Here is a 24,523-nt window from a genome sequence, read left to right on the forward strand (position 1 = left end):
AGCTCATAGAGTCTTCATTCTCAGCAATGAAAAGAAATTATTAAATGATGCCTTTTCAGCAGGCCTGATTGTTGGGGGAAAATTCCAAACAATAATAGTGAGTTCTCTACTGAAATATTGAATGTATTCAAAGTATAGAGAGAATAAAGTGAAGATCATTAGCTACTTAGGTGGGGGCTGGGTGTGAGGGGGCGCATATTGGGGTTCTTAGTGGTGGAATATGTGCACTGGTGAAGGGATAGGGGTTCAATCATTATATGACTGAGATTTAAACCTGAAAGCTTTGTATTTTTTTTTTCACGGTGATTCAATAAAATAAAATAAAATAATCTATTTGATCTAAATGTTATTAGGTATGTTCATTTTATTCATCTAAGGAAGAAAATATAAGAAATATGTCATTGGCATATCAAACTTTTGTACTGGGAGAAGGAAAGATGGAGAGGTATTTTATTATTGAGAATCATATTTTATGGTTGAGAGTGCTGTACATGTAATTTTAAATTAGTTTGTAGCACTGTTGTCCTGTTGTTCATCGATTTGCTCGAACGGGCACCAGTAACGTCTCCATTGTGAGACTTGTTACTGTTTTTGGCATATCGAATATGCCATGGTAGCTTGCCAGGCTCTGCCGTGTGTGTGGTATACTCTCGGTAGCTTGTGGGGCTGTCCCAGAGGAACGGAGGAATTGAACCACTTCGGCCGTATGAAAGGCAAATGCCCTACCCGCTGTGCTATCGCTCCAGTCCTAATAATTACAGTGTGAGTGAATCCTCAAATTTGAAATTAGTTGATGGTAATTTCCTCAGGATTTTTATTGAGGATTTTATCCTTTATCCAATCATTCTACAGTAGGCATCACCCAACAGATTGACACACAGTTATGCACATAATGCAATGATATATATGACTTTCATCTATTTTTCATTAGGCTGTAATTTGCTATTTTTGAAATTTATTATTTTATAAGCACATTTAAGAAACAAGAGAAACATATTTCCCATGACTCTTTTTGGTTTTGGGGTCAGATCTGGTGGTACTCAGGGCTTACTCATAGTTCTGTGCTCAGGGATTACCCCTAGTGGTGCTCTGGGACTAGATATAGTTCTGGGAATTGAACCCAGTTCCATGACCCTCTTTAGGAGCTTATTAAATCTCTTAGTTTTATTTTACAATTTAACAACATAACTTTAGAGAATATTTTTATCTTCAGATAATTTTTTCTTCAGAGAAGCATATTGAACCTTTGTTTTTATGGTTGTTCCTGCTGTGTTTTAACTGATTTCTTTAAATCAGAGTGATAGAGTGATCTGATAAAGATTACATATCTGATAGTACTCAGTGTAGGAGTTGAGATCTTAGAAAGACTTGAGTTTGTAGGAGTATAAAGCTTAACTTTCCTCAAGGTCGTTTTCCTCAAGAGAGAAAAGTGATTCATTAGAGTAGTCTAATTTTTTCCTCTGGTAATTAGGTATTTAATCTTTCTGCCATACTAGTGTTATTAAAATATTTATATATTTTATGAAGGACTGAAATCCAACCATGAACAACTTTCTAACTGTGATCCAGTTTTTAAAATAAAACCCAATAAAAAAGGGAAAACTGAAAAAAACATATTAAACATTTGAACCTGCAAAAAAATTACAAAAAGTTTTAAAAATACGTTTTATGTTTTTAAATTATTCACAAGCTTAATTTTTTCTTGTTGGAAAAACATAACTTTTATGTTCTCCTTGATAATTCAATAATATTTTAATTCTTATTACTTGTTAGGCAAAGTTATTTTGATGAGAAAGTTTATTTGGTATATAGGCCTCTAACTTATATGTTGCTTTATTGGAAGCAAGTGACATATTTTCTGGCACCTTAAATTCAAGTAACAATGTTTCAGTGATAGATATGTTGAGAACATATTAAATTTATTTAATTCATACACAGGCAGATTATATCAGGGGTCCCCATGACAGCTACCCAAATTTGGTGCTCCACTAGGAAGATTCACAAAGTTTAGCATTTGGTCATATCCATAGCTATGGTTTATCAGCACCAAAGGTTACAAAGCAAAACTGGCAAAGGAAAGGAACTCAAGGTAAAGCGTGAAGATCAGTTACAAATATTCTGAGCCCTCCTCTAGCAGAGTTTCACAGGATACAACTAATTTTGCTAGTAAAGAGCTATTAGTACACTCTCAGTATGAAATATCAGCTAGAATCACTACCTGTGCCTAAGAGGGTGGAAGCGGCTTTTTGTTTTTGCTTTTTGGGCCATGCCGGGGACTGGACACTCCAGTTGAAGTGCTTCAGTTGAACTGCTGCAGGGAGAGACAGGGCTTGCCCATATGGTATAGATCTCAGATCCCCACATGCAAACCCTGAGCTCCAACCTTTTCACCTATTTCTTCAGCTCCTAGCTGGCCAGAGGTTTTTGTTTGTTTTTTGTTTTCTTTTTGGGTCACACCAGGCAATGCACAGAGGTTACTCCTGGTTTTGCACTCAGCCCCAGAGATGTATTTTTTAGACAACCACATTTTTTCTTGTGACTGATTATGTTTTCAAACTCTTAGTCCCTTTATTTTTTCCAAACACTTACTCTTTCTCACCTCAGCGTAAGAAAAGGTGGGGTTGGGAAATTGGAGAAACAAGGAGTGAAAATTTTATCCTGCCAATACTCTTAAGAATTAAGGGTTTAGGGTTAGAGTACAAGGGTTAGGCACTGGACTTACATATGGCTGACCCTAGTTCAGTCTTTGACACTGTATATGGCCCTCTCTCTCACCCTCACCAAAAATGACCCCTTGAGTACAGAGTCAGAAATAAACCTTAAACACTGCCAAGTGTAACTCACCCTCTCCCCCCCAAAAATATAAAAAAATAAAATGAAGAAAAAAATCTTGGTTAGTACATATTCTTTTGACTCCTACTTAAAAAGATTGTTAAACTATTTAAATAGATTGTTATCTAATCTGAGTGCATAAAAGTGTATCTATGAAATTATTGCCTGAATGTAAAGCTAGAGGAATTGTGTGGATGAATTCAAAGTCCCGGACATGAAATATGAATTTTGCTCCTATTTGTGTCACAAAATCACTTTGAGATCATAGGCAGGCATTTAGCCCACCTGTGTTTTAGTTTGGGCTGTGTCCTTGCTGAGGCATTCAAATAACTGATCAAGAACTTTCAGTGATATGAGAAAATGTTCGCATCAGTATGACTGAGTGGAAAAAACAGGTTACTGGCTTGATAAAGAAACTTGCTGATTGTCATTTGATTAGTAATTGCTCAACGGAGACTCAGCTCTATTTGATTTCAAAGTTCATGATCTTAATCACTATATATCTTAATCCCTGTGGTGCAAACCAGAGTTTTTCATTTTAAGTAACACTTAATCACTGAGTTTTTGAAACCTGGTAAAATATTGGAGAGCAGAGAAGTTGTTTTTGCTACCATTTTTTATTCTCTATTGTCATATGGCTCATATCTTTAAGAATTCTATGCCTTCAAGTACCTGATTGTGCTGTCTTGAACAAGTTAATTCACTAGAAGGAAAGCTTGAGAAGGGGAAGAGGGAAATAAATATAGTTTGAAGTGTGGCAAAAGGGAAGATGGAATTGCTAACTTAAAAGAAAAAAAATGCATGTTGTTTAATCTTTTTCCTGTTTGTATTCTTCTCTTCCTCTTCCTGGACAGTTTTGCATTGTGGTAGGAAATTCTAAGCACATAGAACATTTCTTTTCTCCAAAACACAATCTAAGTGAATATGAATTACCCTCTTTAGGGCAGAAATTCATTTTTGGTTATGTCTTTTCCAGATACGTTGCAAAAACCAAGGGTGTTTGTAATTTGCTTCAGATGGTCAGTAGATCTTTAAAAAGGAAGGCAATAGCAGTAAGCACTGAATTATGATAGAGTGATGCCCCTGCAAGCTATCCATGTCTTGATTTCCTTACAAGGTAAGAGGGCTTTGTAGATATAATTAAGTCAAAGATTTGAGATGAGGAGATTGTATTACATTGTTGGTGTGTTTTAATATAATCACTGGGGTTACTATTAAGAGGGAGGGTTATGGTCTCAGACAGAAACTGACAATAGAATAGAGATGAGAAAGATGCAATCACAAGCCGAGGAAGGTAGAGGCTTCAGAAAGTTGGAAAAGACAGTTAACAGACTTACTGTTCAAGCTGGTGTACTTCCATGAACATTTATCTCACTTGCTTGTGTTGCTGTTTCTTTGCTAACCCATTTCCATTCTGGAGAAGTCTGTGTTCTCCCTTGAACACGTACTTCTCCCTTTTTCTCACCTCATATCTTTCCAAATAAGTTTCAATAAAAACTACCTTGCTTCACCAAAAAGAAAAAAAAGACAGCTAACAGGTTCTCTCTACATGTACGGAATGGGCACAACTTTGTTAATATTTGATTTTAGCCCCACTAGGTCTATTTTATACTTCTGGCCTTTATAGTATTCAGATAAATGGGCTATTATGATGTTTATAGATCTGCAGGCATTTAATCAGCAATTTCCCACAAGAAGTTTCAAGGGAAAATTTGTTATTGAGGTTATATACCTCTTCTCTCTGGAGAAAACTTCTAAAAGATTCTGTGACTGCAAAATTTAAGGGGATGGGCCACCCCTAAAAGTAAATATCCTGTTTTACTTTTTAATTCAGTCACAGACAAATCAGTTGATTTGGGGCAAGTTCAATGCCTTACTGTCAAGTTCATCTGTGTAGAGCAGAAGTGAGAAGAGGACCAATGAGCTGAAAGATAACTCAATCAATCTGCTTCCTCTGTCTTTGCTTCAGCGCTTCGTACAGGAAATCCATTGCTGTGTCAAGTTCCAGAGAAGTGTCTTCTGTTCCAAGTTACTAATCAGGCGAAAATACATACAGTTAAAAGAAGGTACTAGGAGGAAAGAAGTGTCTAACAGCTGATAGACTAAGAGGATCCAGCACGAACAAGTCGAACCAGAGAAGTCAAACCTCATTATGTCCCCAGCTCCTTTTATATCAGTGTGGAGGGAGCGCTGAGTGAGGAGCAGAAGACAAGACCACAGCAATGCGCTGCCCCTGGAGAGCTTCTCATCTACAGCTACTGACTGTGACCGTCTTCTTAGTGACTCGTAAGTTTGAATTTTGGGGAGGGGGAGTGATAGGAGAATTACTGTGAGAAACCTGATCATTAGCTTTCCCAGCTTTTCCAGAGCTTTCTCAGCCATTCTTATGGAGCAATACAACCTAACGTCAACCATAGACATGGGGGAGGAGATTATTCTCAGAAATATTTCACTTTATTATTTCTTCATTTCTCTCTTATCTGATTTTTCCTTATAAGTAACAAACTGCATCATACGTGTCTTTATCATTTACCCCACTGTCCACTTCCTTATTCCCCTAACCATCATCACATTTTTGGAACGAGACAGAATAAATGAAATAACTTCTAGTAGCTATTCAACTTACCCAGGTTCTCTTTTTCTTCTTCTCCCTTAAAAAAGAATTCTAACCCATTTAGGTCTACATTGTTAATGGTTTAGATTAGCAATGTGCATTGACTTTTATCACTTTCATGACTAGATGCTTTAAAAAATTATAATGATTATAATTATGGCGTGTATGTGTTGCAGGTCTAAATTTATTTCTAACAAAATGGAAGAGACATTTTTTGGGTTAGATAATACATTCTTCAACATCTAGGTTCCTGTAGGAGTTGTCAAGAACCCAAATCTGCCTATTGTGGGGGTGTCCTGGTTTCACTTGAGTAGGTAGGAGTTTATGTGGGAGGGAGTTTTCAGGTTTCACTTTTAGTAGAGGGGAGAGCTGCACGGGAACAATGCATTTGCACTTAAGCTTTATAATTTGATAACTGGAAGAAGAAAAAAAATATTTTTCTTAGATGAAATTCCTTGTAAATCTTGCCTGTCTTTTAGAAAAACTTTTTTCTATATATTAATCTTATTGATGAGTGCACACAAAATAATTAAAACTTATTGAACTTTTATAGAGAATTTTACATACCATTTCCCTTTTAATCTGTACAACAACCCAGTAAAGTTGGCATGGGAAACATCTCTCCACTTCTTCACTAGAGTAGGAACTGAGATTAGAAACATGAAACGATTTGTCCAAGATTATACTAGCAGTGGACCACAGAGATAGTGCAGGAGTTTAGGCACTGCCTTGTCTGCAGCTAACTCCTGTTTAATTCCAGCTCATGGTCCTTGGAGCATCACCAGGAGTGATCCTTAAGTGCAGAGCCAGGAGCAAGCCTTGAGGACAGACAAAAAAAATCATATATTGAGTGTATGGAAAATCATACCATTTATTAATACATGCCTATAAATAAGCATCTTTGAACATTTGCATTGCCATTTCTCCTTATTATATTTAGTCATTATGCTTTTTAATAAAGTACATCACTGAAAAACATGTTTTTTGATAAAAGCACATCACTGAAAAGAGTAAGATATTACTTAACTATTAACTGAATGAGGCATTTGATTTTAAAATATTATCTATTTGAATCTTTCAATCACAGATATCTATTGGGAAAAAAAAAAGAAACCTAAGATTTCTTTAGGACATTTAGGACATATTAGGTTTCTTTAGGACCTAATATGGCAAATAAAACTGTCTAGGCAAGGAGTTATATATGGAATACTGTCATGTCCTTTGGATAAAAGAAATATTTAGATTAAAAAATTGATAATTTAAAATCTTAATGGTTTACATATTTAAATTTTGAGACAAGTTCTGAATGCAACAAGACATACTCTATAAATCTCTGAAGTCTGTACTTGATAATTATCTAGCTATCAAAATACTTACCATCAAGTTACAAAAAGGGACAAATTTCCATATGTGCAGTGATTTGACACAATAAATTACTTCGAAAATAATCCAGAGTAATGAGAATCAGATAAATTGGTACATGAGTTTATGTCTTTATTAGTAGTATTGTTTTGTCACTGATTTGCCAAACTGAAAGAGCTCACATTTTATACTAGATAGATTCACATACACACAAAATGTGTGTGCTAAAGACATCAGTATAAAACATAGCATTAAAGAATTTTTTAGTTTTGTGGGCTGGAGAGATAGTACAGCGGGTAAGGCATTTGCTTTGCACATGGCCTACCCTGATTTGATTCCAAGCGCTCCATATGGTCTCCTGAGCTACAACTACTAGTACTACTAGTACTACTAGGAGTGATCACTGGGTACAAAGACAGGAGTAAGTCCTGAGCACCACAGGGTGTTACCCCCGAACGAACAACAACAAAAAAATACTAATTTTTTAATCACTTATTTTATATATTTAAGTGAAGTGCTATTTTTTAGTAAACATTTATGAAAATAACTGCGGGGACACAGCCCTGATGGTCTGCTGCAAAGCCAAGGTCACCCAGGCTTGGTCCCCTTCGACTTGCACTCTGTCACTTGTGCCATTTCCTTCTCATTTCCTTCTCCTTATTATAATAGAAGATCTATTATCTTCTAGGTTTTATTCTTGGGTTAGAATTTTATTTTACTGTTCCAATTAGAGTAATTCTACCATTTATAAAATGAATTTCAATCTTACATTGAGATCATGAGTTACTGAGAAGGAATCTCCCCACCCTACCTCCAGGGCTAATTTCTTTTTAAAGAATTTATCATTGTCTTTCCACCAGGGGGCAGGCAGTAACAAGATAAAAATCCAGATAGAGCTTGTTGGTAACAAGATTTTTAAAGATGGAAACAAACAAACAAAAAAAGATTTTATTGTTAAAAGCAATTGCAAATGCAGGACCTGAGCAGGGCTGTGCCCTTGGGCCTTAGCATTGAACTGTCAGGTTGGTTGGCTTTGTGTGGCTTTGTATGGCTAAGAGTGGACTCTGGACTCCCTCCACTCCTACTTCCCCTCACCCCCCAAAAAAAAGATTGTAAAAAAATAAAATAAAAATGATTGTAAACAAAGAGAAAGGGCAGTTCTCATTAAGTTCATTAATTTACTTTGCTTTACTAGTTTGTGTACAAAGGTTGTGTGTGTATATTTGTGTGTGTGTGTGTGTGTGTGTGTGTGAGAGAGAGATACCTAAAAGTTACCAGCAATCTAAATTAAGAAGATAAAATTACAATGAACATCTTATCTTCTTATAAAATTGAGATGAACATTTTCAATCACTAAATTTTGAAATTGTCTATTAATCTAGTAAAACCAAGGATAGTCATACTGTTAGAGTCTTTCTTTTGGACACAATGCTTGCAGTTTGCTTTTCATTGTAATATATCCTCTGTATTACTAGGAACATTTCTAGTGTAGAAATTTTTTTCTTTTTTTTGCTTTTTGGGTCACACCTGGGGATGCACAGGGATTACTCCTGGCTCATGCACTCAGGAATCACTCCTGGTGGTGCTCAGGGGACCATATGGGATGCTGGGAATAGAACCCGGTTCGGCCGTGTGCAAGGCAAATGCCCTACCCACTGAGCTATCACTCCAGCCCCTAGTGTAGAAATTCTTAAAAAAAAAGTATTCTACTATTATTTCTGGCAATTTCTTTCAATACATTGATAGACATTTTTTCAGGTTTTGATGTTGTTGCTTTCTTCTTTTAAGAAAATATTCAATAAAAAAAGTTTTAGACAACTTCTGGGACATTTTATTTTTCTTATTTCCTCCACAATTTTTTTAAAAAAATTTATTAGCGAATCACTGTGATGCACAGTTACAAACTTATGAACTTTTGTATTTGCATTTCTCTCATACAGTGATCGTTTACCCATCCCTCCATCAGTGCCCATTCACCTCCACCAATGATCTCAGTATCCCTCTCACCACCCCCACCCCATTCCCCACCACCCTACCCTGCCTCTGCCAGGGCATTCCCTTTTGTTCTCTCTCCTTTTGGGTGTTGTAGTTTGCAATAGAGGTATTGAGTGGCCTTTATGTTCAGTCTATAGTCTACTTTCAGTTCGAATCTTCCAAGCCCAATGGGTCCTCCCAACATCCTCTACTTGGTGTTCCCTTCTCTATCTGAGTCCATGACAATTTTTTAATGAAATTCCAAGGAATTGCAATTGTCTTCATGCTTCAGAGAACACATAGCAAATTTAACAGTTACTGTAAAACATACAAGAAAAAACAACAGTGATTATAAGATACAACTATCTGTGAGGCTCATTTTAATCAAAATGCTAAAATATTAAAAACTGAGTTTTAGAATGTGCTATTAGGTACTAAAAATAACACTAATTTGGCAACCATTTTATTACATTAAAATGACCAAACCTTCTGGGAAATTCTTTTCCTTATTTCACTCATTTTCAAACATTATTTTCTAACATATATTATGGACACCCCAGATTTTTTAAAAAAATTAGATTCTTCACTAGCAGTATATTTTTCAACTTTTTATAAAAATATTGATTCACTATTTTAGAAAGTTACAAGCAAATGGATTGTCCCTACTTATTGTGGAAATTGATCTTTTATGAACTCATGGCATGTTTTTTGTATTTATTTATTTATCTTGAGAACTTTTATTGTTATTTAACTTAATTATGGACTGGAGTGATAGGACAGCGGGTACGGCATTTGCCTTGCACATGGCTGACCCGGGTTCAATTCCTCCATCCTTTTTGGAGAGCCCGGCAAGCTACCAAGAATATCCTGCCCGCAGGGCAGAGCCTGGCAAGCTCCCCGTGGCGTATTTGATATGCCAAAAACAGTAACAATAAGTCTCACAATGGAGACGTTACTGGTGCCCGCTCGAGCAAATCGATGAACAACGGGATTACAGTGGTAATACAACTTAATTGTATATAATTATATTGTATAATTAATCATTATTACTTTATTAGTTAATTTTAAGTCTTTATTTTTTTTTGATGGAGCCATGAATCAAACTGCTCTCCTGCTGAGCCATTTCCCTGGCCTCTCTTATGATTTTTTAAAAATTATTTTTTATTTTGGGGGCCCATATTCTTAGGAGTTACTCCTGGCTCTGCACTCAGAAATTACTCCTGGCAGTTCTTGGGGTACTATATGGGATTCTGGGGATCAAAACTAGGTAGGCCGTGTGTAAAGTAAGTGTTCTACCCGTTGCACTTTCTCTCTGGCTCCTAATAATTCATTCCTGAGCATATTTTGCTGGATGTAGAATTCTCCTTTAGTGTTCAATTTTCTCATTACCTTAAAAATATCGTTTTCACTGAGGCAGTGTGAGACAATAGTTATAAGAAGTTAATAGAGATGAGAAGTCAGCAGACACTCAACAATAGTTTTCTTAAATATAATCTACCTTTCTCATGTCACTTATTTCAAATTATTTTTATTGTTTTTTTTCCAGCACATATGATGTATCTTTATACAGTTATTATATTTTGTCCTGCTTGGGAATCACTAAGTTTCTTGAAGCTGTACATTTGTGCTTTACAACAAAATTTGGAAAATATTTACTTACTATTTCTTCAAATATTTTGTTTGTAAGCTTTCATGTTAGAATTTTTGCCACTAGATTGAAATCTTATGACAATTGTGGTATTTTTTTTTACCCAAATCCTTTTCCTCTTTGGTTGTCAGATTGGAATATATATATATATATGTATATATAGATATAGATATAGATATAGATTTGCTTTTTGGGTCACACCCAGCGTTGCTCAGGGGTTACTCCTGGATCTTTACTCAGGAATTACTCCTGGTGATGCTTGGGGGACCATATGTGATGCTGGGGATCAAACCCAGTTTGGCCGTGTGCAAGGCAAATGCTTTGTCTGCTGTGCTATCACTCTTGCCTTAAGACTGGATATATTTTATTGTTGCATTTTCTTTTTGGGGGCAAGGGCACACCTGGCTACTCCTGGCTCCTTGTTCAAGAATCATTCTTTGCATTGTAGTGTTTGGGAGGTGAGGATGGAAGTCAGTCAGCGGAATGCAAGGGAAGTGCCTAAGTGTACTCTTTTTGTTAGTTCAAATATATGCATCAATTTGAGATTGATATCCTTTTAATGTTCTTTCTTCAAAGAATGAGCCACATTTTCCTGGTTCTCCTTATATTAAGTAATTTTATTTGGATTGATAATGCTTTACAGTAGAGACTCTGAACTCTGAATAATGGTTTTCTTTCCTCCAAGGAAACATTTAACTTGGTCAGGCTCAAACTCTCCCTCATGGTCCTTTGCATTTAGCTCCCTGGCTTCTCCAGAGCTCTGCAATGCATGGCTGAGACATGGGTAGAGTTTATTCATAAGATTTAAAATTTAGTCTTTCATTTTCCAGAGACCACATTTACTCCAAACCTGTCTTTTCATTATTTGGAAAAATATGTATTTTCCATTAACTACTAGTGTGCTTCTAACTGCAGGCCTCCATGAGACTAAAAATGGGGGAAATGGAAACTATTCTCCCAATCCTGGGCCATTTAGGTAGGGGGAGGTTGGGGGAGGTTGATAGCAGTGCTCAGAGATCATGTGAAGCAGTGCTCTTAGATCTGTGTTCAGGTATCACTCTTGGTGGTGCTGGGGAGACCATACACAGTGCTAGGGAATATAGCATGCAAGCCAAGTGCCTTAACTCCGTACTGTCTCTCTGGTCCCATTGAGACTTTTTGTTGTTAGTTTTGGTTTTGGGGTCACACCCAGTGAAGCTCAGTAATTCCTGGCTCTGCACTCAACAATTACTCCTGACAGTGCTTAGGGAACGATATGAGATGCTGAGAATCAAAGCTGGATTGGAAGCATGCAAGGCAAGCACACTGTACCATTTCTCTAGCCTCTGAACAATTTTTTTATTCCAAGGATTGACATATTGAAGAATCTCTTCACTTTTTACGTTCTACAGTAGCTTCAGATAGTTGTTTTCTATTTTTCTTTCAGAATATAGACTTATCATCTGCAGGTCTCTTGGCCCCAGAGTGGACTCTAAGTCTGTCTTTTAAATTATTTTTGTGGTTTTACCCACTGAACTGGTTTGTTTGGTTATATAGTCTTGAACATTCAGATGGCATATCATATAGTATTAAATACCTTTTTTTGCCTTATAAATTTTATGTGTGTATTGAATATTTTGTCAATTTTCATTCTTCTCAGTGAAACAACTCCCCTTTCCACCAGTTTCTAGGTTCTTACATACATCTGTGCTGTCATTAAATGTCTATCATGAGATGAAATTCTAATCACTAGCTGTGTAATTGTCAAGAAAATCGCTTATCCTCTTTTGGATTATAATTCCCTCATTTTGAAATCAAGATGCATAGCACTATTGAATATAATACTTTTAGCCAGGAAGAATTTTAGAAGCCTTTAAATTATGTGTCTGTGGCAAATAAAGCTCAGATATATCCAAGATATTGCTAAAGATTTTGTCCTACTTTTTAGTGGATGACTGATCTTGCAACTTCTTTGTGGTACCAAAAATAGAGAAGGAAAAGAGATGTGGTAAGAATATGTGGGAGAATCTAGAATTTTTAGATGTGATACATTTCAAATGATAAGTGTTTTAGTGAAGAGAAATGGTTTCTTAAGCATTAAGATTCTTGGATTCTTGTTTAAGAAAAAATAAGTCATAGCTAAAATGTGGGTCAGTTTTTTTTTTTAAGTAAGGGAGAGTTATTATGTATCAGACATTGGGATTCATATGGTGATACTTGAACAAGACAGATGTATCCTGCTCCTCAGAGCTTGGCCTCTTGTAGCTTAGATAGGAAACGGATATTAAAAGCAATTTACTATATGTGTATAAGGAGATAGAGATAGAGAGAAATATGTCATGGGTAAGTCAAGTTTGAACTGAAGCAAAGGGATGTGTGCTACATGGAGGTGATGTTGAAGATGAAACCAGCAGGAAACAGTGAATGACAAAATGAGGTGGTGAGTATTTCAGATAGGTCAGACAGATGACTGAAAGACAAAAGTGCAACTGAAGCAGTAAAATAAAGAGGAATAAACAGAATAGAGGTCTGCTTGAAATTATGGGTATGGAGAATGAGAAACAGTAAAATGAGTGAAAGCAAGTGAAACATTGTGGAATATCTCCACGAATTTTCCTAAGAATAAAGTTGTTTTCAGAGAAAGCTAGAAAAAGCATAGAGGCAGTGGTAGAAGCTAAGGAGGGGTTCAGCAGGAAAGGAAAGTGGTTAATAGTTTCAAAATCTGCCATGCACACCAAGACCATTAGTACCATGGAAACCAGAGTTTGATTCTCAACTTTTGATACTAATCTTCAAAATTGTGGTTTGAATTTTGTTGCACAATTTGCTTATATGGAGGATAGTGGGTGGGGAGGAAATTGGTGTTGTAGGCACTTATTATAAAAGACTGGTTATAAAGAAAGGAGAATATACCACTGCTCGCAGGGGAAAGGATCTATTTATTTTTCCTACTAACATAGGGAAAAATCTGTGTTCAAAGGGTATCATTTAAGAAAATCCAGTGATTCTGAATTGGGTGGGCATAGATGCAGTTTCAAGTTGTTTAATATTTGTGTTTGACATTTACTTCACCACAAAATGATACTGTTCTCCAGAGACTTATTTATATTAAGAACATCTGGTTATATGATATTATTTGGGATACTGAAAAAAATTTAAAAGACCTAATTGTGAATATTTATATATTCAAAGGGTAAAATTAATTTCAATCTCAAAAATTGTTCAATTTATCCTTCATTTACTTTCTTCAGATGTTCCCCAGAGATTGTTTGAAACCACAAATGTCGAATTTATTTTTGTGACCTTCCTCATTGGTGCCTAGGGGCTATCCCTACTCTGCTGTGGGTGAGCTCCTTGGGGTGCATGGGGCCCCATGTGGCCTGATCACATGTAAGGCAAACACCTTAACACTTGTACGATCTCTCTGGTTTGATTATTTTACTTTTTAGGTCTTGGGCAACACCTATCAACACTAAGGGGTTCCTCCTGGTTCTCCACTCAGGATTTACTCCTGGTGCTACTTGGGGGACCGTGTGGGATGCCAGAGATTATACTCCCATAGTCCATGTACAAGGCAAGAGCTTTACCTACTATACTATCATCAATCTGGCTTTATCTCTCTGATTTTAAAACTCTGCATTTAAACCAACTTCCAAACAGTACCCTCCAGAGTCTAAAATACTAAAGATGAGGCAAGAGAGACAGAACAGGAGTTTAGGTGCTTGCCTTGCACACAGTCAATTGGGTTCTACCTCTAGTTCCTCCTGGCACTGCCAGGAATGACCCCTGAGCACAGAGCCAGGAAGAAACTCTGAGTACAGCCTGTGTGATGGTCCCCCCCCCAGCTCAGATACTAAAATATTAAAGATACAATGGGGTCATATCAAGTTTCCTAATCATATTTTTTTGAATATAGAGCCAGAGCATTTATTTGTTGATTTACTTATTTTGCTTTTTGGGTCACACCCGGCGAGGCACAGGGGTTGCTCCTGGCTCTGCACTCAGAAATTACTCCTGGTGGGGTTCAGGGGACCATATGGAATGCTGGGAATGGAACCAGGGTCGGCCGCGTGCAAGACAAATGACCTACCCGCTGTGCTATCGCTCCAGCCCCCAAACCAGAGCATTTAGATTTCACAAATATTTGATTCAGTTGGGTGTCAGGAATAAGAGCATAGTATTGGGGCTGAACTGCTGCTGTTGTCTTCTGTTCTCAGCAAATGGCTGTTGGCCACTTAATTTCCCCATTTTGTATATGTTGAGATTCTTGAGAGCAGAGACTTTTGTTTCATATTTCCCTAGAGGTCTTCATAGTTATCTGATGCTGAGTAGACATACTCAGAAAATGTTAACTTAAACTGCATAATGACTCTGGGTTTGATTTCTGTCTTTCTACTCTCTTTTTCAGTAACTAAACGGTGTTTACAAAAGTAAATCTTTTGTACCTCTCTCTTCCTAATCCTGTAGGATTCTGCTTTACCATTTTATCTTCCTTTTTGCAATTCTAGCTCTTACTCTTTATATCTGCAAATATGTTATGCCGTGTTCTTACATCTCCTTTAAGTTCTCTGAGTTTCAGATCTAGTTGCATTTCTTTCAGGTTTGACATATGATGATAAAGTCATCTATACATTCTCCTGTACTTGGAAGGTAAACGTTCATGAAGGAGTGCATCTGCATTTACTGACATATAACTTCCATTGGCCTCCCTGTGATCTGGTTTTGCTTCACTGAACTAAGACTATTCTTATAGTTCCTAAAATTCTCCAGCCTTACTCTTATGATTTTCCCCTTGTGATTTGACATTGATTATTTCTATTTTGGAATCTCCATATTTATTTATTTGCTTGTTTGTTTATTTTGCATCACACCCAGCGATGCTCATGGATTATTCCTGGCTCTGCACTCAGGAATTACTCCTGGTGGTGCTTGGGGGACCATATGGGATGCCAGGGATCGAACCTGGGTCGGCTACATGTAAGGCACTCTGGCCCTGAAACTCCATTTTTAAAGAATTTTTAAAACTTTTATTTTAGGCACTTTGATTTATAATACTGTTAATAGTAAGGCTTCATGCAAAACACACTCCAGCACCACACTGTTCACAGAAAACAGAGTGTCTGCTTCCCTCCATCACTGTCCCAGTGTTTCCAGCACCCCATCCTCTTCCTCTCCATAAGCCTGCTGTGGGAAGCTTCCTACTAAAGACCTTCTTAGTTTCTGTTGCCTCTGTCTATTTGTTATTTCCTTATGTTTTTATATCTAAAATATTAGAGATCATTCTGCATCTATCTTTCTCCTTTTGACTAATTTCACTTATTATGATGCTCTCCAGGCCCATCTATGAAGGAAAAAGATTACATGATTTCCTATTTTCTGATGACTGAATAATATTCCATTGTGTATATTTAGTATAGTTTCTATATCCAGCCATATGTTCTTGGACACGTGTGTTGTTTCTAGATTTTAGCTATTGTGAATAGCTAGAGAATTAATTTTATTGCTCGAAGCCACATTTATTGTTTTAGTTATTTTTTCTTTTTTTGCTAGTTTTACCTCTCCAACAAAAGCTTAATTAGAAATATTTTAAGACTGTGACTTTGTCTTTAAATTCTGTATAGAAACTATAATTGTTATATATTTTGTGCAGTAAATTAGCCTTTTGTCTATCATATATGTAATGAATATTATGCACAATTTTATACTTGTCAACATTTATTTTATACATTTTTGGCCATCTTATTTAGGTTTGTAATATATTTAAAATTCTCTAAATTTTTCTTTTTTGGGGGTCACACCTGGCAATGCTCAGGGGTTACTCCTGGCTTTGAACTCAGGAACTACTCCTGGCAGTGCTTCAGGGACCATATGGGATGCCAGGGATAGAACTCAGGTCGGCCATGTGCAAGGCAAACACCCTTCCCACTGTGCTATCGCTCCAGCCCCTAAAATTCTATAATTTTATTAATCTTTTCATTTATAGTTCATATGATGAGTCTTAGGGTTGGAAAGATTTCTTCACTTTATAATAGCTGTCCTAGTTTGGGACTTTCCAGGTTTGGGCACTGAATGTCCTGCATCTCCCTAATTCCCAGAGTCTCTGTTAAACTCAGATGTAAGTAACTCAAAATTTTGTTTTGTTTTGTTTTTTTCTTTTTATTGAATCACCATGTGGAAACTTACAAAGCTTTCAGGCTTAAGACTCAGTTATACAATGTTCGAACACCCATCCCTTCACCAGTGCACATATTCCACCACCAAGAATCACAGTATACCTTCCCCCAACCCCCCCACCCTCCAGCCCCCCACCCCACCTGTGTAGCTGATAAATTTCACTTTACTTTCTCTTTACTTTGATTATATACAATATTTCAACAAAAAATTCACTATTATTGTTTGGAGTTTCCCTCCCTTCCAAAGTCGGGCCTGCTGAAAAGGAAGCATTTGATAATTTGTTTTCCATTGCTGAGAATCAAGAGATATGAGGTCGTGTGGCTGCAATAGCTTGAAATTTTGAAAAAAATTATTCCAGTATTCTTATTACTTGTGAGAAGGTGAGAAGCGAGATGAGAGAGAAAGTCATATAGGAATCTAAATTTATTTGATTCCTACTAAAAGTCTTAATTACCAGCTACTAGAATTGGCTGTACCCAATATGGTGTCTCCCACCTACCTTCGCCCTTGGTAAGGACTATTCTGTTGTCAAAATGGAAAGGTTTGTTTTTATTTTGTCATGTTTGTTCATTTGTTTTGCTTCTTTATACTTTGCTTTGTGTTTCCTGCTTTTTGCAAACTTTTTGCAAAGTTTTTGCTTTGTGGTTACCATGAGATACAATTATAACTTTGTACATGAATGATATTTTGCCTTCTGCTGAAAGCTATTTAAATTTGAACGTATTTTAAAACTTTACAGTTTTGCTATCCCATCTTCATCTTATATTTCTGGAGCTGCATTTTACATCTTTATCTTTAAATTATGCTTTAATTTATCCTTATGGCATTAGTATCTTACCATGATTGCCTCTTGAGCTTCCTTTCTAAGTGTTGATTTTTACTATGTGTTTACTATTCCTAGTGAGATATTTTTCTTATACTTTACTTTTTATGTTAGTTATTATGATTTATTTTCAGTTTTCACAAGTCCTTTTAATGTTTCTTTGCAAGACTGGTGTAGTGGTGAAGAATTTTTAATTTTTATTAAAGCTTTTACTTGTTAGGAATCTCTTGATCTCTTCTTTAATTCAGAACATTAACCAAGTGTAGAATTCTTGGTTGGAGTCCCTCTCCCCTGCCCCCTTCAAAGCTCTTAGTACATCTTTTACTCTATTCTGGCATCTCAAGTTTCTGTTGAGAAGTTTGTGGATAGCCTAATGGGTTTTTCTTGTACAGAACAAGCTGCTCTTCTCTTGTTGCTTTTAAGTTTCTGTCTTCATCTTTAACATTTGTCTTGATAATGTGTCTTGATTGGTGTGGCTATTTCTGCGTTCCTCTTATTTTCGTTTTCTGTATGTGAATGTTGGTATTATACCCTCAGATTGCAAAAATTTTTGACCTTTATATCTTCTACTAGGTTTCTTAGTCTCTCTCTCTCTCTCTCTCTCTCTCCCTCCCTCCCTCCCTCTCTCTCTTTCTTTGTCTCTTTCTTCTCTTTCCACGAATAATATTATTAGTGCTAATAAAACTAATAATGCTACTATTATTCTTCTTGATGTTGTCCTAAAGATCTCCTCTTTTTAATTCTTTTTTTGTTTTTCTGTTATTCTGGGTGAATTTTGTTGCTTTGCTTTCCAGTTAAATCATGTTTCTCTGTTTTACGTAGTTTGCTATTCGATCCCACTATCATAGATTTTTTTTCAGATTTGTCATTGAATTCTTCAGTTCTATATCCTCTATTCAGGCCTTTCAATTCTTTTAAACTTATCTATTCTAACAAATCAAATGATTATCTTCATAATCATTACTTTGAATTATTCATCAGGTAGTTTGCTCATAAAATTTTTTTTCTTTAATTTTTGTATTTTTCATTGAGACCTCTTCTGCCTCCCTATCTACTTGATTAACTGCATTTACCTCTATACTAGACAGCTCTGCTGCTCTCCTTGTTTTGATGATTTGGTCTTGAGTCATCAAGACCACAGAATTCAGGAGCATTGTCTGCTCTGGATGTCTTAGCTAGACATTTAAGTCACATTTCCTGTGTTTATTGGACTTTGACTGTTAGATCTTGGCTGAGCTATCACTGTCATCCCGTTGCTCATCGATTTGTTCGAGCGGGCACTAGTAACATCTCTCATTGAGAGACTGATTGTTACTGTTTTTGGCATATCCAATATACATGGGTAGCTTGCCAGGCTCTCCGAGAGGGGTGGAGAATCGAACACAGGTTGGCCTTGCAATAATTGTACTTCCTGGAAGAATGCAACAGTACCATGCAATATGCGTCAGTGATGCTGTGGGTGTGGTTCACCATGGATCTGCTGCCACTGCTCGGCAGGTGGACTGAGCTGTCAGCCTGGCCCACTCACCTATGGTGTGGCATTTCCCGTGTCTGGAGGCCCAACACATGGTGCCTCTTGAATTGACATGGGGTATCTTCAGGCTATTCTGGGGCATTGGTCGCCTTGAGTGGAATTGTGTCATACTTTTAACTTGTGAAGTTGTAGCATGTTTTAAAGGTATAGAACCACTACAGCACAGTGTGGGTGGAGTTTACAATGGAGTTTGCCTGTAAGACTCTCTTAAGCTTTGGGGATGGTACCAAAATGGTGCCACATAGCTCTGGTATCAGCGAGGCAGAAAAAAAAACTGCAAAGATACAATCCAGAGTTTCCCCCTGAAGATTAATGCTTCTCAACCAGATACTTAAACAGTGGTGTGAGGAATTCTATGATTCCTGGAATTACCTATGATTCCAGAGATTTTTGGCTGGTGATATAGTACTAGATGTTGCAGCACCGGAGTCTGAGTTTAGACTTCTCCTAGACCTCTGCTCCCTACCGTTCTTTGATTATTCTGTTTATGCTCTGTTAGCGATCATGGCTGACTCCAACTCCAGGATATAGCCTTTACTGAGCCAGAGAATGACATTCGGGCTCCTGGAGCATGGCATCAACCTCTCTCTGCTTCCCAGGAAAAGCTTCATGCCTTTGGGATCCCTTCCTACTATAAATTACTACACCCAAACATAGGGATTCTTCTTCACAAAACTTTATTTATGTCTTTCCTACAACCTCAGTATTCCACTTTGAACCCTTTTCATGGAGGAACTATTTGTCTGGCTTTTAGTTCTTCTTCTGTGTAATTTATTTTGTATATGGTTGAGGTTTGTTGTCAGCATCGGAGGTGGTTAGCACAGGTTCTTCCTGAAACAATCCTAAAATGTTATAATTGCTTTCATTTACCAATATAATGCTTAAGAATTATTTATGTTTAAGTTTATAGTTAATTAAAATAATTAGTCTTCATCCCTGGAAAAAATCTGGTATACAGAATTAACAAACAGGATTTAAATTTTTGATTTTGAAAACATATTTTCTCTGCTTTTAAGGTTTTTTTGCTTATTGGCTTATCATCCATTAATATGATGTTCACTACCTATTGTGACATATTGACTTAATCACCACTAAATCCATATTTCCTCAGTGATTCAAGAGTGAGGAATAGAGAGACTACAAGAACAGAAACCACAGTATTTCTACAATTACTCTTGGTAATGACATTTCATCGCTTCTGCTGCACTATGTTTGTATAGTATGGTAGTTAAATCCAGCCACAAACAAGAGGAGAGGAATTTATAATGCCCTGAGTGCTGGGAAGGAGAATATGGGAAACATCTAGGGGCCACTTACCTATCAGCTAGTAGATACTAGGGTAAGCAGCTCATTATATACTCCATACTTTTCACATATTGCTAACAGTTTCACATAATTGCATAATTACTTGATTATTAAATTAACTTCTATAATATCCATTGGATTAAAACTTCATAAAAATAGAGATTTATTTAACTAGATATTTACCTAACTATTTTAATTGAATAAATCAATGTAAATGTGGTTTCCAGCTTTTCATCACTAGTCCAAAGGTTCTAATATTTTTGGTAAGTTGCCACTCAGTTGCTATCTGAGTAAAAACTACAAGTGAGAGACTCTCCATCTTATCAGGCAGAAAATAAGACATTACCTTTAGTTCCCAACTTAGTCATAAAATGATCACATTAGTTTTCATGCAGTTTTTGTAGTGAAAAATATTCCTTGAGTCTCTTATTTCAACCACCTATGTTTGCTACTTAGAAAATCATAGAATTTAAACTTGTTATAGAAAATCATAGAATTTTAATTTGAACAAAAACTGATTATCTCAATTATCCCAAAGTAATGCTATTTCTAATGATCTACTTGAATTAAAATTGCAAATTAGACTTCCTCCTTTAAAGTTAAAAAGTCCACTGATTTTATAACATGACAGTAGAAATCATGACAGTAGAAGGCAGCTGTCATGAGTTTCTCCTGGTTGCCAGATCAGAATGTGAAAAACACTGCATTGGAGACAAGACTATGAGTAGTTCGTTTGGATCACAATTTATATTAGTTTCAAGATAATACAGATAATCATAGATAATACAGATGAAAACAATTTCAATTCTACATCTTCTTGGCTAAATCCATTTATAAATACAAATGGTTGGGAATAATACTTTTACATACATATCTACAATATGGTACTGTAAAACTATATACACATTTACTGTTACATTTAAGCTTGGTCTTTTTAAGTGTTCTGGTGTCAAAAGATTGGTGTTTTCTGTACTGCACAAACTTACTTAACCAGAGTAAGGGTTAGAAAAGTAGTGTGTTTTTAAATAAAGGTTGTTTTGAAAACGGATTGATTTTCAGAATCCTTGTATGATTAAGATCTTAGTATCAAGGTTACATGCAATTAAAAGGAAGAAAAACCCCAGTTTTTAAGAGGTGATACAACCTGATTTTAATGGGTTTAGCACCCATTTGTAATGTTCTTTGAATACAGTTCATGAGTCATTTTTTTACCTATTAATTAGGAATGATAGTCTAGGCTTTGCAGAGAGAAAAAACTAAAGCATATGAATTTATTTAATTATTAAAATAATTCAGGAAAGAAGCAGAGCAAAGATTATTTTTATGTCAGTTTTAGCCACTAATAACCACTATTGACATGGTTCTTTGTGTTTTTTTACGGTTTTGAGATACCCTTTAGAGATAAACATAAAGAAACTAAAAAAAAATATAGGTTGTGCAACCTTGCCAGACTTGTAAATTTGCAAGTATTACAAGACTCGTAATACTTGCAAATTATACAGCACACCTGGGTTACAGTAAGGTTGTGGTAGAGAGAAAGTACCCGGGCCTGTAGTCGTGATTTTATTAACATTGAGAGTGGGGTTCAGGGACTCATTTTTTATTGGTGAATTTAGAGCATAAAAATGGAAATTTAAAGTTCTGAGGGGGGTGAGAGAGATAGAGGCAGGGGGAAAGCAAAGGCAGGGGTTAGCCTTGTTCTTTATGTAGTTTTGTAGTGGACAGCTTGAGTTAACCCTCTTTAAAGTGGATGTTTCTGCATGAAAACAGCAAAGTCAGACACTGCATTACATAAAAAAAATAAAAACAGCTATCAGGGTTTATATTATAAAATTAAAATTCATATGTCTCATATTTTCCAACCACTGCCTAATTCATAAATGTCAATCTCTGCTTTGGTTATAATAACTTACTTTTAAAGTTTGAAATTGTCGTCTGTAGAGACAGGGGAAGGGGTGGGATGGGGGGGGTGAAATACTGGGGACATTGGTGGTGGAACGGTGGAGAATGTACACTGGTGTTCGATCATTGTATGATTGAAACTCAAACATGAAAGTTTTGTAACTGTAGCTCATGGTGATGCAATACAAAAAAATAAATAAAAAGTTTGACACCAAATAAAAAAATAATTCTGCAGCTTGGTATATCTTTTTTTTTATTGTTTTTTTTTAAATTTTTTATTGAGTCACCATATGGAAAGTTACAAAGTTTTCAGGTTTAAATCTCAGTTATACAATGCTCGAATACCCATTCCTTCACCAGTGCTCATATTCCACCACCAAGAATCCCAGTATAGCTCCACCCCGCCCCCTCACACCCCTAACCCCCCCACGCCCCTAGCCCCCCCACCCTAAGCCCCCCCGGCCTGTGTAATAATAAATTTCACTTTACTTTCACTTTGATTGCATACAATATTTCAACAAAACTCACTATTATTGTTTGGAGAGTCTCTCCCCTAAAGTCAGACCTGCTGAAAAGGAAGCATTAGATAATTTGTTTTCCATTGCTGAGGATGAAGAGGTATGAGGTCGAGTGACCACACTTAGCGGCCTCTCAGTTTTGGGTTTCTGTAATTTAGTATTTTAGTAACTAAGTCCAGAGAGATATCTGCCAGAAGTTGCATCGTTGCCAACTTGTACTTCTCAGTTCCATTATATTCCACATATGAGTGCAATCTTTTTATGTCTGTCTCTTTCTTTCTGACTCATTTCACTCAACATGATACTTTCCGTGTTGATCCATTTATATGCAAATTTCATGACTTCATGTTTTCTGACAGCTACATAGTATTCCATTGTGTAGATGTACCAGAGTTTCTTTAACCAGTCATCTGTTTTGGGGCACTCTGGTTTTTTCCAGATTCTGGCTATTGTAAACAGTGCTGCAATGAACATAGAAATACATATGCCATCTCTACTATACCGTTTTGCCTCTCCGGGATATATTCCCAGGAGTGGTATTGCTGGGTCAAATGGAAGCTCAATTTCTAATTTTTTGAGAATCGTCCATATTGTTTCCCAAAAGGGCTGAATCAGTCGGCATTCCCACCAGCAGTGAAGAAGAGTCCCTTTCTCCCCGCATCCACGCCAACACCGGTTGCTTTTGTTTTTTGGGATGTGGGCCAGTCTCTGTGGTGTGAGACGATATCTCATAGTTGTTTTGATCTGCATTTCCCTGATGATTAGTGATGTGGAACATTTTCTCATGTGCCTCTGAGCCATTTTATTTCTTCTTTAGGAAAGCTTCTGTTCATTTCATCACCCCATTTTTTGATCGGGTTGGCAGTTTTCTTCTTGTGGAGTTCAACCAGTGCATTGTATATCCTTGTTATCAACCCTTTATCGGATGGGTACTGCATAAATATCCTTTCCCATTCTGTAGATTGTCTTTGTACTTTGGTCAGTGTTTCTCTTGAGGTGCAGAAGCTTCTTAGTTTGAGATAGTCCCATTCATTTATCTCTGTTTTCACTTGCTTGGCCAGTGGCGTGTCAGCTTTGAAAATACCTTTGGCTTCAATGTCGTGGAGGGTTTTGCCGACCTTGTCTTCAATGTACCTTAGGGATTCTGGTCTGATGTTGAGGTCCTTAATCCATTTTGATCTGACTTTTGTACATGGTGATGGGTGGAGGTCTAAGCCCATTTTTTTTGCATGTAGCTGTCCAGTTTTGCCAGCACAATTTGTTAAACATGCTTTCCTTGCTCCACTTCGCCTTTTTTGCTCCCTTATCAAAGATTAGATGGTCATATATTTGGGGGGATGTGTCAGAGTATTCAACCCTGTTCCATTGGTCTGCGGCTCTGCCTTTGTTCCAGTATGCAGCTTGGTATTTCTTACAGTCAATATCAGGATATTCTCACAGACCAGTGTATTGAAGTGTAAATAAGTATAGTCTATATTTTCTTTTTTTTTTTAAAAGTAATGTTTACTACACGTTTATAATAAATGACAAGTAAAGATGACAATTAATAATAACACAATGACTTTAGATTAGTTCAGTAGTAGTCTATATATGTTGTCTTATAGAGAAATATCAAAAAGAAATGTAAAATTAAAACTGTACTTTTGCTTTAGTTTTGTTATAATTTAAGGATTCTTGGAGTTTAAAAATCATTTTATTGAGGCTGGAGAGATAGTGTAGAGAGCAAGTTACTTGCCTTGCACATGACAAACTCAGGTTAGATCCCTGGAACTGCAATATGGTCCCTGAGCACAGCCAAGACTGACCCTTGAGCACAGAGCCAGGAGCAAGGCATGAGCTCAGCTGGGCGTTCTTTCCT

The 24,523-nt window shown here is 36.6% G+C and overlaps 1 protein-coding gene across 1 annotated transcript in view; it reads left to right on the forward strand.

The window, feature by feature from the left end:
- Window positions 1-5,054: 5,054 nt before the first annotated feature.
- CD200R1 (CD200 receptor 1) overlaps window positions 5,055-24,523 on the forward strand; it is a 53,779-nt gene continuing 34,310 nt past the window's right edge. The window contains exon 1 of the mRNA XM_055124509.1: window positions 5,055-5,118. Coding sequence (XP_054980484.1) covers window positions 5,055-5,118 — 64 coding nt within the window. The remainder of the gene's footprint in view (window positions 5,119-24,523) is intronic.

The sequence above is a fragment of the Sorex araneus genome, chromosome 2 (genome assembly GCF_027595985.1).
Source record: "Sorex araneus isolate mSorAra2 chromosome 2, mSorAra2.pri, whole genome shotgun sequence".
In the NCBI taxonomy this organism is placed as follows: Eukaryota; Metazoa; Chordata; class Mammalia; order Eulipotyphla; family Soricidae; genus Sorex; species Sorex araneus.